This window comes from Mercenaria mercenaria, chromosome 7 (assembly GCF_021730395.1).
Source record: "Mercenaria mercenaria strain notata chromosome 7, MADL_Memer_1, whole genome shotgun sequence".
Classification (NCBI taxonomy): Eukaryota; Metazoa; Mollusca; class Bivalvia; order Venerida; family Veneridae; genus Mercenaria; species Mercenaria mercenaria.
In genome coordinates, this window is record NC_069367.1 from 13,648,143 (window position 1) to 13,665,181 (window position 17,039).

At 33.3% G+C, this 17,039-nt stretch overlaps 1 protein-coding gene across 2 annotated transcripts; it reads left to right on the plus strand.

Moving 5' to 3' along the window:
• The first annotated feature begins 1,650 nt into the window (after nucleotides 1-1,650).
• LOC128558773 (uncharacterized) lies at nucleotides 1,651-11,955 on the plus strand. Of its 2 annotated transcripts, XM_053548984.1 has the most exons (5): nucleotides 1,651-2,352; nucleotides 2,550-2,621; nucleotides 3,546-3,626; nucleotides 10,300-10,489; nucleotides 11,403-11,955. In XM_053548984.1, the coding sequence occupies exons 1-5, from the start codon at nucleotides 2,230-2,232 to the stop codon at nucleotides 11,645-11,647; spliced, it is 711 nt and encodes a 236-aa protein (XP_053404959.1). In that variant the 5' UTR covers nucleotides 1,651-2,229; the 3' UTR covers nucleotides 11,648-11,955. The 2 variants fall into 2 exon arrangements, with proteins under 2 accessions (XP_053404959.1, XP_053404960.1); XM_053548985.1 differs by lacking the exon at nucleotides 3,546-3,626.
• The last annotated feature ends 5,084 nt before the right edge of the window (nucleotides 11,956-17,039 follow it).

The following is a 17,039-nucleotide window of genomic DNA, read 5'->3' on the forward strand; positions in this document are numbered from 1 at the left end:
TTTTCCACTACAACATTTATATCAACAATCAAGTAGCCAAACTTGATTTCCAAAAGAGTATTTAAAATCCAGAACGATTCAGATTCAGATGAGCTAAAAACAGAAACAAGTTCATTCTCATTTTTTCAATAATCTTTAAAGTTCTGTACGGCTTAGAGAGACAGGAGTTGTTGTTTTGAAAAACATTGGCAGCACTAATGTTGAAATATAGACCAGATTAATCCTTCTAAGTTCATAGGCAATTAGTGATCGTATCAGGATTTTGTCTTCTTTCCCAACATAATTTCGTAGAAAAAGCTTTGAATTTCTATCTGCTTATCGTACACTTTTGGCCGACGTCTTTCCACGACAGAATAACCTCGGCCTTCTGTCCGCACACTTAGCAAATTTTAAAACGAATATTTTTAAAGAAATATGCGCTTTTTCAGGGAATTGGCTGATACGTTTTGTCAATATACATAGTCTATGTGTACTTCATAAAGTGACAGAAAGCGCACAAGAACGGGATGAAAAAATCGAAAAACTGAGTCTCTCCTCGCTTAAATTTATATTCCCTTGTTTTTGTTGCATTCAAGGACAAAGTCTAGAAAAAAAATCGGTGAAAAACAAACGTCTGTACTGTGCTACGAGAACAAGTCTCCCCTAAAGAGATTGTTAAATAAAGAAATCAATAAACAAATAGAAACCTACCCTTTCTTTAATATCCAAGTCCGCCATCTTAACATTTTCTTCCCGTACACCAGGTCACGTGACAGCATACAGTGGTTACCGCATGACAGTTTCCTGCTTTAGTAGTTTCTTGCATTTTTATGCATTTTATGTGAAAACGTTAGATGCACATTGAAAGAATAGTTTTGTTTTTTTTCCGAAATCATTTATCATACATCCGACATCTAGTTGGTAATCTAGATATCAAACTCATGGTGCCTGATAGCCAGACTGGAAAATTTTAAGCAAGAATTATGTTTTGACCAATGCCTCATATCTGCAGTGCACTTTACATTCAAAACAAATCATAAGTTTTACATGCTGTGCATGTCAGAAATACATTTTTTTTAAAATCAACAAAGACGTTGTAATATTTGAGTTTAGATTGCCGTCAGGAATATTTCTTTAAAGACACATCTGACAGTTTCCTATAATTATATAGGCAAACATTTTCCTACGGACAAAATTTCTTTAAACTTTATGTACTGGCTGAGAATCAAGTTTAAAACGGAAATATGTATTAAAAATCATATATACCGGTGCCTGATCTTGAATTATTTGTCATTTAAAATAGATTTTTCAGTATTTTTCGATTTTCAAGGGCAGACAACTCATGACCAAGGCTGGGTACCTATGATTTGCTATATTTTATATTTTTGTTTTTGATTTGATTCTCTATTAGTAAACACAGTTTAAAGAAGAAATTATGTTCGTAAGAAAATTTTGGTCAGTGTCAATATAGACACTGTGGCAATTGTCCTTGACTATGAACATGACAAAATGATACCTCAAAGTCTTTCCAATTTCTTAAAACTTTGTATACTGAATGCAGATGATGACTATATATAAACAGAAATATGAATTAAAATGCACAGTTTCGATGCTTTGGCGTGGGTGGTTGGGAGGGAAAGGGGGTGAGACCACGGCAAGGTGGTGACCAGATGTGGGTACACGACTTTACATATTTATAGTAAATGTTCATAGTAAAAGAATGAAAGAAGTTTAATGAAATTCTACCAATTGGTTGGTTTGTTATGTACAAATCTGTGGATTTTTAAACAATTAAAGAGCAATAATTCTAAGGAAAATTGACCAATAAAAAATGATGGGCATCATCTAAATATGTTGGTTAATATTTATTTCAAGTTTCATGAATTCTACCTGATTGTTACTGAGAAATGGCTGTAGACGTGAATTTTTCATTAAATCAAGGGCAATAACTTTAAGGGAAATTGACCAATCCAAAAACAAAACTTGACGGGCATCATCGTAGTATGTTGGTTCATATTTATTTCAGGTTTCATGAAATTTTTTCTGCTAGTTACTGAGAAATGGCTGCGGACAGACGGACGGACGCACGCACGGACGGACAACGCCATTTCAATACCCCACCCCCTCCCGATTTCATCGGCGGAGGATAATAAATGTTAGAAGAAATCTTTATTGCAAACTGGTATATCTGTAACAAGTGAAGAATGTTTGTTTTAGAAATAGCAACCGTCGTTCATTAGCGGCATAAAAATGTGTTTCTTTTATTTTACATGTCAATATCCAACGAAATTTTACAAAATCCACAAACCTAGTGCAATTGCCAGGATGATGTACCAGATATACAACACATGGCCATGGAAGGACGTTGTGGTGGTACGTGCATCTTAGTGTTAAACTATAAACTGTCTGTACTAAACTATCTGATAAGAACGCTATGCTCTCATGTATTTTTTGTTCATTTTAAACATCTTAAATATGAATCAATTAAATTATTTTAATTCTTTCTAATGATGATAAAAGTTTTCTAGCGTAGTAATCTTTTATCATTTGCTTCTGTATTTTTTTTTCAGCCGGGTATTGTAATATTGCTGTTGTTTGTATGTATATGGTGTTGTAAGAGGCGGAAACGGCAGCAAATGAAGGTAAGCATATTACTTTCGAAACGTTCGTTACTGTTTTGAATAATCATAAAATGTTAGTTGTCACCCATTTACAGGTTTCATATCAGTTGCTTCGGGTTGTTAGATACCTTGACAACATAGCTTTACACTTAAGTTAAGGTTAGTATTTTACAGGAAGCTTGTGGTGTATAACTTTCGCGAACGAAAAGGTCTTGTAACCCGAATGAATCTATGGTAACCACGTAGAATATGGTAATGGTAATTAAAAAACAAACACAGTCTTGTCAAAGTATTCTTTCAATGTACATTAATACACAATTCTTTAATGTTAATAGTTAAAAACATTATTATCTATGATATATATAAAATCGGATCAAATGATACATGGACATCCACGGAGACGAGGTCATTAAATAATATTCAAAGAAGTATAAATATCAATTAATTGATTAGATCTATACAAATAAATGTAAACGTTTAAGAAATATTTCTCTTAAAAAGAAATAAATAAAGACATATTACTCGATAAAGTCAAGAAAAAAACTGCGCAAAAAGTGTGTTTTATACATGTATGCTAAGAAATCAAGAAATGAAGTAAATCATTAAGGAAAAATGCAAATTCTTTAAAAAGATGTAACTGGTAGTAAGTAATTGAATTGTTTATAAATGCTAATTTATTCATATATGCCTGGGTCAATCGAAAATAAAATTCAGATTATGCTCATGTTATGAACCAGCATCACACACCTTCGAGATTCGAAGCATCTCATTATTCTTGCACGTTATCTTTTTAATAATTTATGATGTAATATTTTTACCAGTGACATATATACATGTAGCCACAAATGAATATGTAGAAAAAGGTGTTCATGCATGAAAGATATGTGAAAGAAACTTATTTTCTTTTTATTTCATGCTTTTTACCCATTATAACAATGGCCATAGCTTTATCAGATCGAGTGGTTCCAACGTTGCTGGAGTGGTGACAAGTGGCGAACATGGATGAAATCACACATTTCTGGTCTTGTAAGTATGATTTAAAGAAATTTCTACCCCTTATATAATTAATTTAATGAGTGACGGGTGCACCTGGAACGCAAATGTGTCCGTTTCATAGCACATGTGTTCATTTACCTGAGATATGTGTCGTCTGTTCAAACATTTCTGTACAGTCATGCGGGGAAAGCAATTTTTTATTATTTTTTAGAGTATCGCATCATATGTAGTGCTAATCGGGATCAAGTAATTATTGAAATACTTCATATCTGAAGTACTACTTCTTAAAACAAACCATGCATATTTCCACAGAATATTATTCGGGTTTGTTTCTAAAAAATCGGCAGCAAAATCAAACGCAACGCCGTTTTCGAGTGGGTCACTACGAAAGGCAATCGAATGGATAACGTTCTGTTTCAAACGCGCCGAACCATATTCATAATAAAAATGTCATAAGGCTTCATACAAAATAACCTAAGTACAATCAAAATACCAAGCTGACCATGCTATACTATAATATATTGATTTATTTACATTTTTGTTTTCGCTTAACAGTAGACGACTATTTTGGGGGAAGCTAGTAATAAATGCAAAGGATAAATATCAAACAGGGAATGCCACATACCGAAAAAACAGCCACATCACAACAGCATCTCTCAGCATGTGGACGTACACGAGACAAGCAATAAAGAAAACGAAAAAAAACAAAACAAAAAACAAAAAAAACCGCATAGGACTTAACGGGCGATCAATGGAATTAGCTTGCCTTTTCGCAGCCAACTTTGAAACTTTTGAAATATTGTCAACTTGATATAAGTTACATGATATCTTAAGTTAACAATCAACCGTCAATCATATCACACTTTCGGCCAAAACAATTACATGCGGGTAAGCTCTTTTAACCAGTTTAGTCACATTTCGTTCACTTTTACACCGTTAAAACAATAAATTAATTCATTGTGCAATTACAAACTGAATCAAATGTGATCCATGATAAATTTTTTTGTGGCCTCTTATAAAATTCGCTGATTTTCAGTCTCGCCTAAGACATTCTTTATGGTCAAGCATTTTCCAACGTTTGACATAGAAACTTTAATTTATCACAGATGAAAACATGTTATGTTACTGTTTTTCTTGCCTACAAACTGCACATTCTAGCCGTCACAATCTAAAACTTAATTTCTTCAACATATTGATAGCATACGGCTCTCGCAGCTCGTGTGTCGAGGTAGGTATACGACATTAATTTAGTTTGATGTTACGATAATGTATGCGTAATTGTGTTATTATGGAGTTGTATGTCGCAACTACCAACTCTGACCTTAAAAAAAAAAAAAAAAATTCACGTACACTTTGAATTCTACTTAGATTTTTGCATAGCAAAAACGCACTTTGTTTACTTTTTTTTAAAGAGCGACAACAGCAATAGCTGTCAAATGCATCATACTTATTTGCATCGACCCTGATTGTACGTGGTTTTTCATTTTAAAATCAAACATTTTCCTTATACGGTCGAAAGAGAAAATATTTATACCTATATACATATACAAACCAAATAGCAACAAATCTAGTATACCAACATATGACCGAGTTTGAACAAGCGGGATATTCAGTGCAACAAAAGGATTTTTTTCACAGATTTAATTATTTTTAAATCTTTTTTATGAGGAATAAGGCTCGGCAAGTAAGAAGCAGAACGATATCCACTTGATTGCGTTCGTAATGACCCACGCGAAACGGCGTTGCTTTAGGTTTTGGCCGATTTTTCAGAAAAAAATTATCCTGACAAATTCTATGGAAATACGCATGTTGTGTCTGTCTTAAGAAGTGGCCCGTTCAATACGAAGTGTTTCCATAATTACTTGATCCCTAAGAGCACTGCATAAAAAATTGTTTCTCCCAGCAGACTGTACAGAAGTTTTTCAATGAATGGCACGAATCTCAGGTAAATGGATACGTGATATGGAAAGGACACATCTGCACTCCTTGTGCATCCATTTTTTATATCTTATTCGGTTAAAGAAGCCCTTTAAATCATACTGACAGGACCAGACATGTGTAATTTCGTCCATATTTTTCAACTTGGTCAGCGTTAAATTCTTCACTCCAACAACGTTGGAACCATCATTTCGCCCCCTTAATGCAAAAAGGTACCAAGTGCCTTCTTTATTCATATGCTCATGGTACCTTTTTGCATTAAGGGGACGATTTGATCTGATAAAGATATGGCCAGTATGATTATATATAATATTACACAGGCTAAGATCTGGTTTTATTCAGAAACGAAACACAGAAAACTTTATGTTTATTACGTTTGCAAATCACCAGATTTTACGATGTCAGAAATGTCCTGAAATTTTCGCTTTCATTCCAATTCCTTTCAAATCCTTTATCTTGTATGCAGAATAAATCATCCTGTAACAAACTGTTAAGAAACGAATTTATAAAGACCTTTACTTTACGATAAGTTAACTTCTAAACAAAAATTTAACATAATCTCCCATGCATGTACTTCCGCTTCTTATGGCTATTTTCCCGAACAGTAACTTAGGGCTCACAGGACAGTTCTCGGAGAAATCTCGCTGTTGTTCGCACCCGAGCAACACGAAAGTACAAAAATGTCCGTCATGCCTGGCCTTCAAGATATATCCTTGCAGAAAATTAGGTATAACATGCATTTCTTTTAAGTAAATATAGTCTGAGTTATAGAGAACATTATAGTTCAAACATGTTTTTATCCAATGACAAGCGAAGATTTTCAAAAAAGTAACCAACTTATTTTCATAGTATTTCATCACTGAAAAGAAATTGGTCCACTTAATCATGAAGTGGTACAAAAGTAAAGAGTATTCATTTTTCCGCATACTATGGATTTCCCACATTCAGGGTGGCGGAACAACTGCCAAAACAGATACTGTATGCATTGAAAAAAAAATCAAAATGAATTTTTTCTTCTTTATAAAGCAAGCTGTACTTTCATAGTTCAAGTGTTTCCTTTCTGCACCTTTCACTCTTTGCATTAACTCGATTTTTATACAACATTGACCGGGAAGTGCACTAATTGTTACTATTTATGTATATACAAATTTTCCTTTGCATAAATTTAAGCCTGCATATTATATTTTCATTGAATAAGAATGTAACATTGTGTTCTACAAACTACCTGATAAATGAGTCGCCCATATACTATGCATTTATAATTACATCCGCATGATTTTGTGTACAGACAATGTTGGTCACACCTCCCAGGGAAATTCAAATTAAAAATCTTAAAAATTTCTTAAAGTCACCTTTGCAAAATAAAACAGAAACAGATTTTTAATAAGATATTGTAAAAAGCCACTATTTACAAATGTGCAAATTAAAAAATATCTTTCTACTGATTTGGGTAATTTCTAAAAAGGGTTCCCTATGTGGTTCAGTTTACTTTAGACGGGTGACGAAAAGAGGCGCTTTAACTATAAGTCGGTTATAGATATACTTATTGGCATTCTAATGCATTAAGTTTTGCCTTCACTACAATGTGCTCCGTTTCGGCAAACTAAATTGCATTAGAAAGTCAATAAATGATCTATAACATATACATAGAAAATGGGCAACATATTAACAATTATTCTAGTATTTTTAAATTCAAAGAAACTCACCCATTAGTCAAGAAATTGAAATAACGTTCAAAATTCGTGTTTCTTGCAGTTGTCACTCACACATGGAAACCATAAAACTTGGAATGAAATTGCTACCATTTTATACAAATTTGCGCAAAAACAACCGTTTATTTTATCCATTAACATTACTGTACTGATTTAACAGGTCCACTTTTGTTTCATTTGCACGCATGCAAATATAGCCCTTTAAATATGACGAAGTCAAATTTCAAGTGGCGTTGTACTACCCATTCCCTTTTGTGACCAGACTCAGTCAACCGGACCTGCTTTACTAGTACATGGTTGCGTTTCATGCTTCAGAATATTAGTCTTTGTTGAAGTGCCGTAAGACGGACGAATACAATCTCAACACATACGGGTACACGGACCAAGATTTATTTTTTCAAACTCTTTAAAGTACGGAATCCTATTTTTTAAATAGTAGAACTTCTCTTAAGTCTGTGCTAAGGTCCGTGAGGGGTGTTGAACATTTCATTGCCTGTAATAAACATAGTTTGCTATTCTGTTGCTTGTGTATGCTTCGAAACGTTTTTTCTTACTGATTTGCAGATTTGATGAAAAAATAGTAAACTAAACAAAACAAAAACAACAACGCCAACATATTTTGTCCATGGACACGCATTTCTAATGAATATAGATAATACTTATTTATTTGTTGCTTTTTGTTAGGAAGAACGTTAGTACCAGGTGTGTTTTATTTATATAAACAGAACTTCGAGATACTTAGTACTTGAAATTTAACATAGTAAGTCCACAACTTATGTTACTCAACATTTCAACTTGAATGTCCGCCTGTCTGCCAAAAGGTCAAACATATTAATGAATAAGTTTATCATGGCAACATATTCTTAACACATGAGACTGTAAGGTAAAAATGTAGCGAATTTACCTTCTTATACGTCCATAGATGGAACTCGGCACGAAGGGACTTGAACACTGCTCAAAACCAGGACATGTACAAATGTACATATGTACTATACGCTCATGTAAAATATGGGTCCATGACCTGGTCGTAGGGGCTCGAATCAGGTCAAAACAACTTCGAGATATAGAAACTCGAGTTTTGAAAATTGTTTAATTGTATTAAAATTGTAGAATTTAGTACGTTTATTGTGTTTGTTTCGCCACAGAACAAATCTGCCTTTTTTTCAAATCTCAGACAAGCACCTGCTAGAACAAAAGCACCGTAGTTATGTTTGTATTAAAATCAATCATTTAGTTACCCGCATTATGCCGCTTGGAATAAATCGCATTATATCGTGCAACAAATCCATTTTAAATAAATAAATAAAAAAAAAAAAAACAAAAAGAAAAAAACATGAGCCGTTGGAAGGACGGCGCACTCGACTATTGTTTTCATGTTAAAAAGTAAAACGACCAATAATCACCGTAAGCAATAAAAAGTATTTATTATCTTTTTTGGTATATTTGTATGTGTGAGCGTGTTTGCAGCATGCGCACTTTGTGTGTACGTGTGCGTGTAAGCCACTATGCAGGGGTCACTAAGAAACAATGCGGAGAACTGCAGAAATGGAATGGAACACAAAGTTATGTATAGTAAAATGAAAACAAACTAAAATCGGTGATATTGGTGGGGGTTCTAACAAAATAATACACAATATTAGTTTTATAAAAAAATGATCAGGACAAAATAGAAACTGTTTGGTGGAGGTGTGATTCAATACCGAGATAGGAGAAAAGAAGCAAAAATAAGACGGAGGAGAGAATAAGAAGTAGGGTAATACTACCTTGATCTTATATTCAAACTGGAAATCATTATTTACAATTAAGGGCATTTATAGGAGTTGTAAGTGCAGTTGATGAATTGTTACTTACTGAATCTCTTTTGCGAATGGAGATCAAGTTACGGAGTTATAAAAACGAAGTTATCGAACATTTCAAGTTAGCCAAATAAAATTGTTTCAGCAATAAAAACCTAACAAGCTTTAGGGATATGTATAAAGAAAAAGCTAATGCAATGAAAAAAAAAAGACAGAAATGTCTGTTAACAAGTAAAAAGACGAAAAATTAAAGAAAATGCAATGTATTGTGGCTGCCGTTTAGTCATAGTATATCAGAAATAAGCAAGCGAAAACACATTTTTCAAATATTTATTAAGAATGTTTTTTTTTTTTTTTTTCAAAAATCAGTCTAAATCCGAGAGTTCTATTTTAAAAACTACTGATACCAATGATTTTTATGTTTTCGTTCTAAGAGGCTTGAATGAGTTCTTCCAAAGAAAGATGGCTTTGCATGTATCGGTGCTATACACCGGGCACGTTAAAGAACCAAACTGTCTATCCGCAAAGAGCTGGGCTGAGTTTTCCGGACAGGCTTGTATCTAAAAAGGATTTCTCTCTATTTGTTCTGTGGGCTTTATCTCACTCTCTCCCACTGGTCAGATCGCTCTGTGTTTGTTCTGGTAGAGGATGAATTTTGCGCCCTGTGTGGCTGCGTTCGCTATATAAATCTGGTATAATAATAATAATAATAATAATGATAATAATAATTTGATTAAATCTGAAAGAGTTTTGTTTTCATCTTGCCATTACAAGACATTTTTTCTCTGGTCTGTGTTTAAAATTTTTGTGATCGTAATGTTGTAAGAAGCAACTGTGTATCTTGTGTATCAAACCATCAAAATTAATATTTAAACTAATTAAAAAGAAAACAATGTTCACAGGGGGATGTGAACTCCCAGCAGCAAATGGAAAGGATCTTATGTCCTCAGCTTCAACTACAACGGCTACGAATTCAACATACCAGCAATGTTACGATTATATGTATTACTGACTATTAGATACAACATATACAAAAAGTGATTTTTAGTGATAAATGCTAATTCTGAAGTATCAATCCTGTTCTTGTGTATCTCCATTCCAAAAATTACAGGAAAATGGATGTTAATGATATGGCAAAAAAAAATGCAATACTACTTCGAAATTATAACCTTTTTTACAATTACCTTCGGGTTTTTATCACTGAGTAGGAGTACTTAATGATTAACTGGATTTTTTTCTGTCTATTACATTATACAGGCTAAAACGAAAACATGTATCGTTCGGAGCAAGGGAGTTGATCTGGATATAGAAACACAACTGCAGAAGATCGGAATAAATGTTACTAAAGACTTGAGACTCTACGACAACGGACCAATTATTGCTCTAAGGTACAGTGGTGTATCTCGTTTAGAAGACGATATAAGTGGATGTCTTGGAGATTTCAGTGGTGAGTAAGTTTAGATTTAGGTGACAAACCAAGTCAATATTATCAATTGCAAGTACATGCAAAACTGATGTCAAACTAAATGATTTTTAAGTTAGATTTGTACGTTCGGATCAATCTGCTCCAGTGTAGAATTTGTTAAACCTGATTTTTGAAAGCTTCAAAATATACTTGGAAAATTTGATAAAGAAAAAATATAAGGCCGTGTGTTTGAATTTTTGCTAGATTGATTTGAAATATTTGGACCTTACATAATTTTCCGAAATGGGAGTCTATGGGAAAATCAATTTTGATGATATTTTCTGAAATGTAATTTTTCTTATGATGTAGATTTTAATGAAACTATTCACAGTTATAGATATGGTGTATACTTTGGTGAAATAGAATTTTAGTCTAACTGTCTTTTACGATATTTGCCAACGATTAAAGAGATCATTTCAAGCTGCATTAAAAATTACTCAGTATTATTTAACGTGTCAAACTTTCATACTTTAACTTTAGAAAGATAGTATAGTTGTATTTTAAGAAATTAATGTAGTGTTGCCATTTGTCCACGCTATATTCTACGTTATCCGGATAAATGACGTTACGCCAATATCGCCGTATGCTGTAACCTTTCACAATACATCAGATTTGATGTGACTAGAATTAATATAAATTACAATGGTAGAACCTTAAAGGGCTTAATGTGGCTAGCATAAATATAAAATGTAAAATACAAAGACACAACCATTCCAGTTTTAAACTAATACCAACACACAGTCACTGCTCTCTATTGTCAAATTGATCTAACTGTATATTGTTGTATGACATTGTACTGTTGTCATACTGGCGTATGGGTAAATGCATGGAATGGTTAAAGTTTGTGAAATAATTTGATCCCTAGTAATATGCTTAACATATATTTGTTTTTCAGATGAGGAAATCGAGCGTACAATACTGATGTTGCTTTACGAATCTCCAATGGGATATGATGTACACGGCTCTGTCGAAGATCCGAAGCAGGTTCCCTATAGTAGTGAAACACAAAATAACTATCGTTACAAAAAGCTGAAAGGGATTATCCATCTTCAGTTGGATAACAAAGGAAAAATTAATTTCAAAAACTGTGACGCAGGAAACATTTTAAAAAACTGGATAAAAAAAATTGAAACCGCATAAGCAAAACTTCCTAAACGATTACTCAAATCATTCAATGTTGTAATTATGAGAATTCGATAAGATGTAAATACGGTCATAAGCTCAATGTACATGTCTTTTAAATGAAAGACACCAAATAAGCCAGATAATTTTTTTTATACTTTTACTATAGTACAAAGCAGCTAAACAAAATTTATCCTGATATATGTTCATAAACAAACTGAATCGAACCTAATCTGCTGTCTGCTCTCATTTCGCTTAACTTTTTTGTGCTCTATGCTTCCAAATTATCTTCTTATAGATTTGATAATGTTTGTTGAAATTTCTTACAAAATAAGATAAAATAAAATTCTAAAAATATATATATATATATATATATATATATATATATATATATATATATATATATATATAATACAAAAATGTCATAATGATGTACAGAGAGAAATTAATTATAATAATTGTACTATTTTTAAACTTCTAGAATTGGTCGTGTTAAAGTTTTATTAAAACGTATATGTTTGTCGTGGTAGGGATTTGTTGTATTGACAGTTTAGAAGAATTTCAAATGGTTTAACTCATACGAATATTTAAATATGTAGACTTATTCAAAGTAAGGTAACTGAAATATCTATAACAACTGGTGTGCTAACAGTGTAAATAAGTTAAATATTATATCATGTTTCGCATTTTTGTTTTACTATTGGTCTTATAACTGGGTGTATTAAAGGGACTGGCCTCAAGATCGTTCGACAACAAACAAAAAAAATTTTTTTTAGATAACTGGAAATAAATTTCTTGAGAAGGTCTTAAAAATTAATTACTGACAAACTATATATTACGGGAACACATGAAAATTTGATTTTTTAACTACTTTTACGATGATAAACTGTCACGATTATGTCTTGATGTCTTAATTCACTAATTCTGCTATAGCGCTATTGGTTACGACGACGGGTAAATGTCTTTATTGCCGCGGCGGTCCGGGGTTCGATACCGACGCGGTCATCTTTTTTTCTTGATTTAGAATTTTTAAAATACATGTATTCTGGGAAGAAAAACTCATATATTATAAGTTTATTAAACTTTAACTTGAAAAAAAGATTAATTTAGCCAAATCTGGAGGTCAGTGCCTTTAAAGTATTTTCAAAATAATCATTAGATGGTATGATCAAACAGAACGATATTTTAACACCAGGAAATAATCCGGAAAGTAGTAACAAACATAAACAGTATATTTCTGTAGCAAACATATCTGAATAAGAAAATCTACCTTATAAAATCACTATTCTTCAATCAACACGTTGATTATTATTCACGATCTTAAAGCGACTAACCCACACATTGTGATTTGTGAATTTTAAAATAATTTATCACCGAAAGGCAGAATGCCACAACTGTTTCATGTATTTAAATGAAACATAATGTCTGACCAGTTTATAGTGTCCAGAATTACGGGAACATTCGGGTTTTTGCAGTTTTTCTCATGAACTTTTATAAACCGTTGTGAACATTGATAAATATAGAACGAGACGCTACCATCACATGGAAAGCTAACCAAAACTGCGTGTGCATGTAGTTTGATGGTTTAATCGATAATAGACTTGTCTACCGATTAGGGAAATCAGCATGATTTACTTTGTCTTTTTTAAGAAATAACCACTATCGTACTGAATAACATTACTTAAACAACGGACCGTTCCATTATTAAAAGTACAAAAACATCGCTGACCTCAAAACCGAACTATAGGTAGCACAAAGTATTATGGCGTTTGAAAGTGAAAATAAAACAATAACATAAAATTAAGTCAATACACTTTTAGTTTACGATATAGTCAGTGATTCTTCGTTGGCCGAGCAGTTACGGTATTCGTTTTATACCCTTTCGTCGGGAGTTTGATCCCCAATTATTTTCAGTTTGCATTACATACTTTGTGTAAGTTTGTTTTCCCTGCTTTCTAAGTTATTGCTTCTTATTCTCATATGAAATTGGAAGTGTCATTAAATAATTCGATCCAGAAATTTTGGCCGGGCAATGCTTTTATTAAAGTGAAGTGTAAGATTGTTATAAAACTTATATAACTAATCCGTACAGCTTTAAAAGTATCACAGGAAAGCTTAACAACATTAGATCATATTAAAGTTGGAGTGTATTTAAACATATAACCTGTCAATTGTGACATATATAATTTTAGTGAAAATGTTAGAACTAAATTTACTAACTCGTTTTGTCTTCACTGAATCGTATATGGAAGAAAGAAAAATTATATACAGTTTTAAAAACAAAATTTAACGGGTCTGGGAATCGAACTCGTGACGAAAAAGTTTATTAATACGAATACCGTTACCACTCGCCCAACGAGAAATCACTGACCGTCATTGTATGTTATTCATAAAACAGTATGCGTTCTATTGATAAGGTTGTTTTCTCTCACTGCTACGTGATGTTTTTCTAGGTGCTCGTTTTCTTTTTATAAATCGGGAAACTCTTACCAGAAATTGTAGACGAATGTTTTTATCTTAAATTTATTAGGAAAACAGCGATTTTCAACAGTGTCTGATGACAAATACAGTGTTAGAACATCGAATATGCAGCATATAGGTGAATATAGCAAAAATTGGATATTTTTAAATCTGACAACACGATGTGTGGGTTAGTCGCTTTAAATATACGATCTTGAATACATAAGGTTTTGTTTTAAATCCAAACAACCACCATAATTGCTCGAAATTTCTTTGCATTCTGTATTATAATTTGGATCTGGTATTTGGTGCATGTATGCATACTCATATTTCTCATATTTGTATACACATTCACCATTTATGTAAATATATAGTAAATGGTCAAGGCGATTTGCCAATAATGAAATCAATAAGGTACAAAACAAATTGTGATAATTAATAGAACCGTATGTTTAGTAAGAACTAATCCAAAAGATCTGTCAACATATCAAGTATGTTTTACTGAAAACACATTACACAATGTAAAAAGGCCCTCTTCATTGTATTCTATAGTTATTTGTTTTAATTTATGCGTGTCAAATCAAACAGTTTTGTTTAACTATTTTTACATACTGTAGTATTACATATAACGGTGTGTATTGAAATAGTTATACATTGAGTACTTATAATGTGAATTTCAAATTTATTTTTCTGGATTTGATGATATTAAAACATTGTATCAGATATCAAAAATAGCATAGTCCAAGTCATACTGAATCATCGTCCATGACCTGTATTAATAACATATAACACAAGTATTTACTATTTGTTGTAGTGGAGGTTTTGATAATAAATTTTTCTTTGCTTTTGTGTTTGGTTTATCGAAGTTTTATCTATTTTGTACAGTCAGTTTACCTGTTCGTTGTTCAAGGACTTCTAAAATGTATAAATATGTATAAGCAAAAACCAGTAACATCAAACGTGAAAGTTACTGTTTAATAACCTAGCTAAGACGTGTCGCGTTCACGTAATGATCAAGCAGAATTGGTTTCGAGCCGAAACCTCTTGATTGCAGGTTTTGTGTTCTACACATTCATTAACGAGGAAAGTAATTTTAAGAATATCAAACATGGTGTTATAGTAGTTCTTAGCTGGTTATATGCTTTGCTTCCAAAGGAACTACTTATCGAATTTTGACATTTTTTATGATTTAACGTCGCACCGACACATGATAGGTCATATGGCGACTTTCCAGCTTTAATGGTGGAGGAAGACCCCAGGTGCCCCTCCGTGCGTTATTTCATCACGAGCGGGCACCTGGGTAGAACCATCGACCTTCCGTAAGCCAGCTGGATGGCTTCCTCACATGAAGAATTCAACGCCCCGAGTGAGGCTCGAACCTACATCGATGTGTGGCAAGTGATTTGAAGTCAGCGACCTTAGCGACTCGGCCACGGAGGTCCCTAGACATGCTGGGAAACAAACTGTATAATATTTACATCGTCTTTGAGACAGGTGCTGCCTTATTTAAAAGTATTTTTGTTTTATCATTACAATTTCGATAGAAAATCACCAAGACGTTATATTGCACGAATCGGTGAAGGAACAAAATGCCGCATTTGCACCCTAAACGGACTATTATAATGCTAATTTGATAATGATTATGCTTTTCAATCAAATTAGAATTTCGAGGACCATTTTTAACTCGGACAAGGAAGTCTTACTGTATATCAGTTACTACTAGCAAACACTAGAATATGCAAAATTTATATACAGTACTTCATGACTCACTTAAACTAATTCAGCATGTACATTTTGTCATGCAGAACCTCAAACTCTAACTCATGCTAATTAGTATATCCAGAGTCTCAATAGGATTATGTCATTAAGTTACGTTCTATTGATAAATTGCGAAATTTGAACAGAAGAGTTACACATTTTGATGAATACCCGCCCCCACCACTCCTGGAAAATGATTTATATAGAAACACATTATGTAACAGAAATACACAAACTGTCAATCACTGTAACGTTATTCATTTATAAGATTTCAAATCACTTGCCCATCATCGATGTGGGTTCGAGCCTCACTCGGGGCGTTGAATTCTTCATGTGAGGAAGCCATCCAGCTGGCTTACGGAAGGTCGGTGGCTCTACCCAAGTGCCCGCTCGTGATAAAATAATGCACGGAGGGGCATCTGGGGTCTTCCTCCACCATCAAAGCTGGAAAGTCGCCATATGACCTAAATGTGTCGGTGCGAGGCGTTAACCCCAACCAAAAGAAAAAAAATATATTATCCATTGCCCAGAAACAAAATATGAGAGGTTTAGACGTTCTTGACATTATTTTAGGACTGGTTCTATATTATATCATATACGCTAAAGGTACAGTTGAACTTCAATGGCTCGAACTCGGATCTTTCGAACACCCGGGATCGCTCGAACTCTTCGCCCGGTCCCGAATTTATTCCTTCTTTATTCTATATAGTTCTACCTTGGATCGCTCGAACTTCGAAAATTCGAACTCTCGAACTCTTTGGGTGGTCCCTTCGGCTCAATTACAGTGATAATTACACCTATTCAGTCGAACAGCCAATTTGTCGCCGGAATGGCTTGCGTTTACAAAGTTTTTCACACCTCTGCCTGACATTCGCCAAGCTTCGCCTTAAACTGGCGCGTGAGTAATTTTCACACGCTTATGTAATTAGCGTTGGTATACGACAAACAAATTAAACAAAGTGACTTTCGTTCACTGCAATGCTTTAATGGGCTTTGATTAATACGAATAAAATTATTTAAAATAATTGAGCAATGTCTGTCTTTATTTTTTCTGCATAAAAACGGGAGATTCGATGTTAACTTTCATGCTGCTTTAGCATGGCTGAATAACTTAGTAAAGGACCCGGAAACGTGGGGATAGCTAAGGCGGCTACTGGAAAGCAAGGAACAAAACGAAAATAAGATCAAAAAA

Coding starts and splice junctions, on each gene's coding strand:
- LOC128558773 (XM_053548984.1), top strand. CDS start 2,230: ATGTGTTTCTTTTATTTTACATGTCAATATCCAACGAAATTTTACAAA. Junction 2,353..2,549: donor CATGGAAGGACGTTGTGGTG/GTACGTGCATCT, acceptor TTTTTTTTTCAG/CCGGGTATTGTAATATTGCT. Junction 10,490..11,402: donor ATGTCTTGGAGATTTCAGTG/GTGAGTAAGTTT, acceptor TTTGTTTTTCAG/ATGAGGAAATCGAGCGTACA.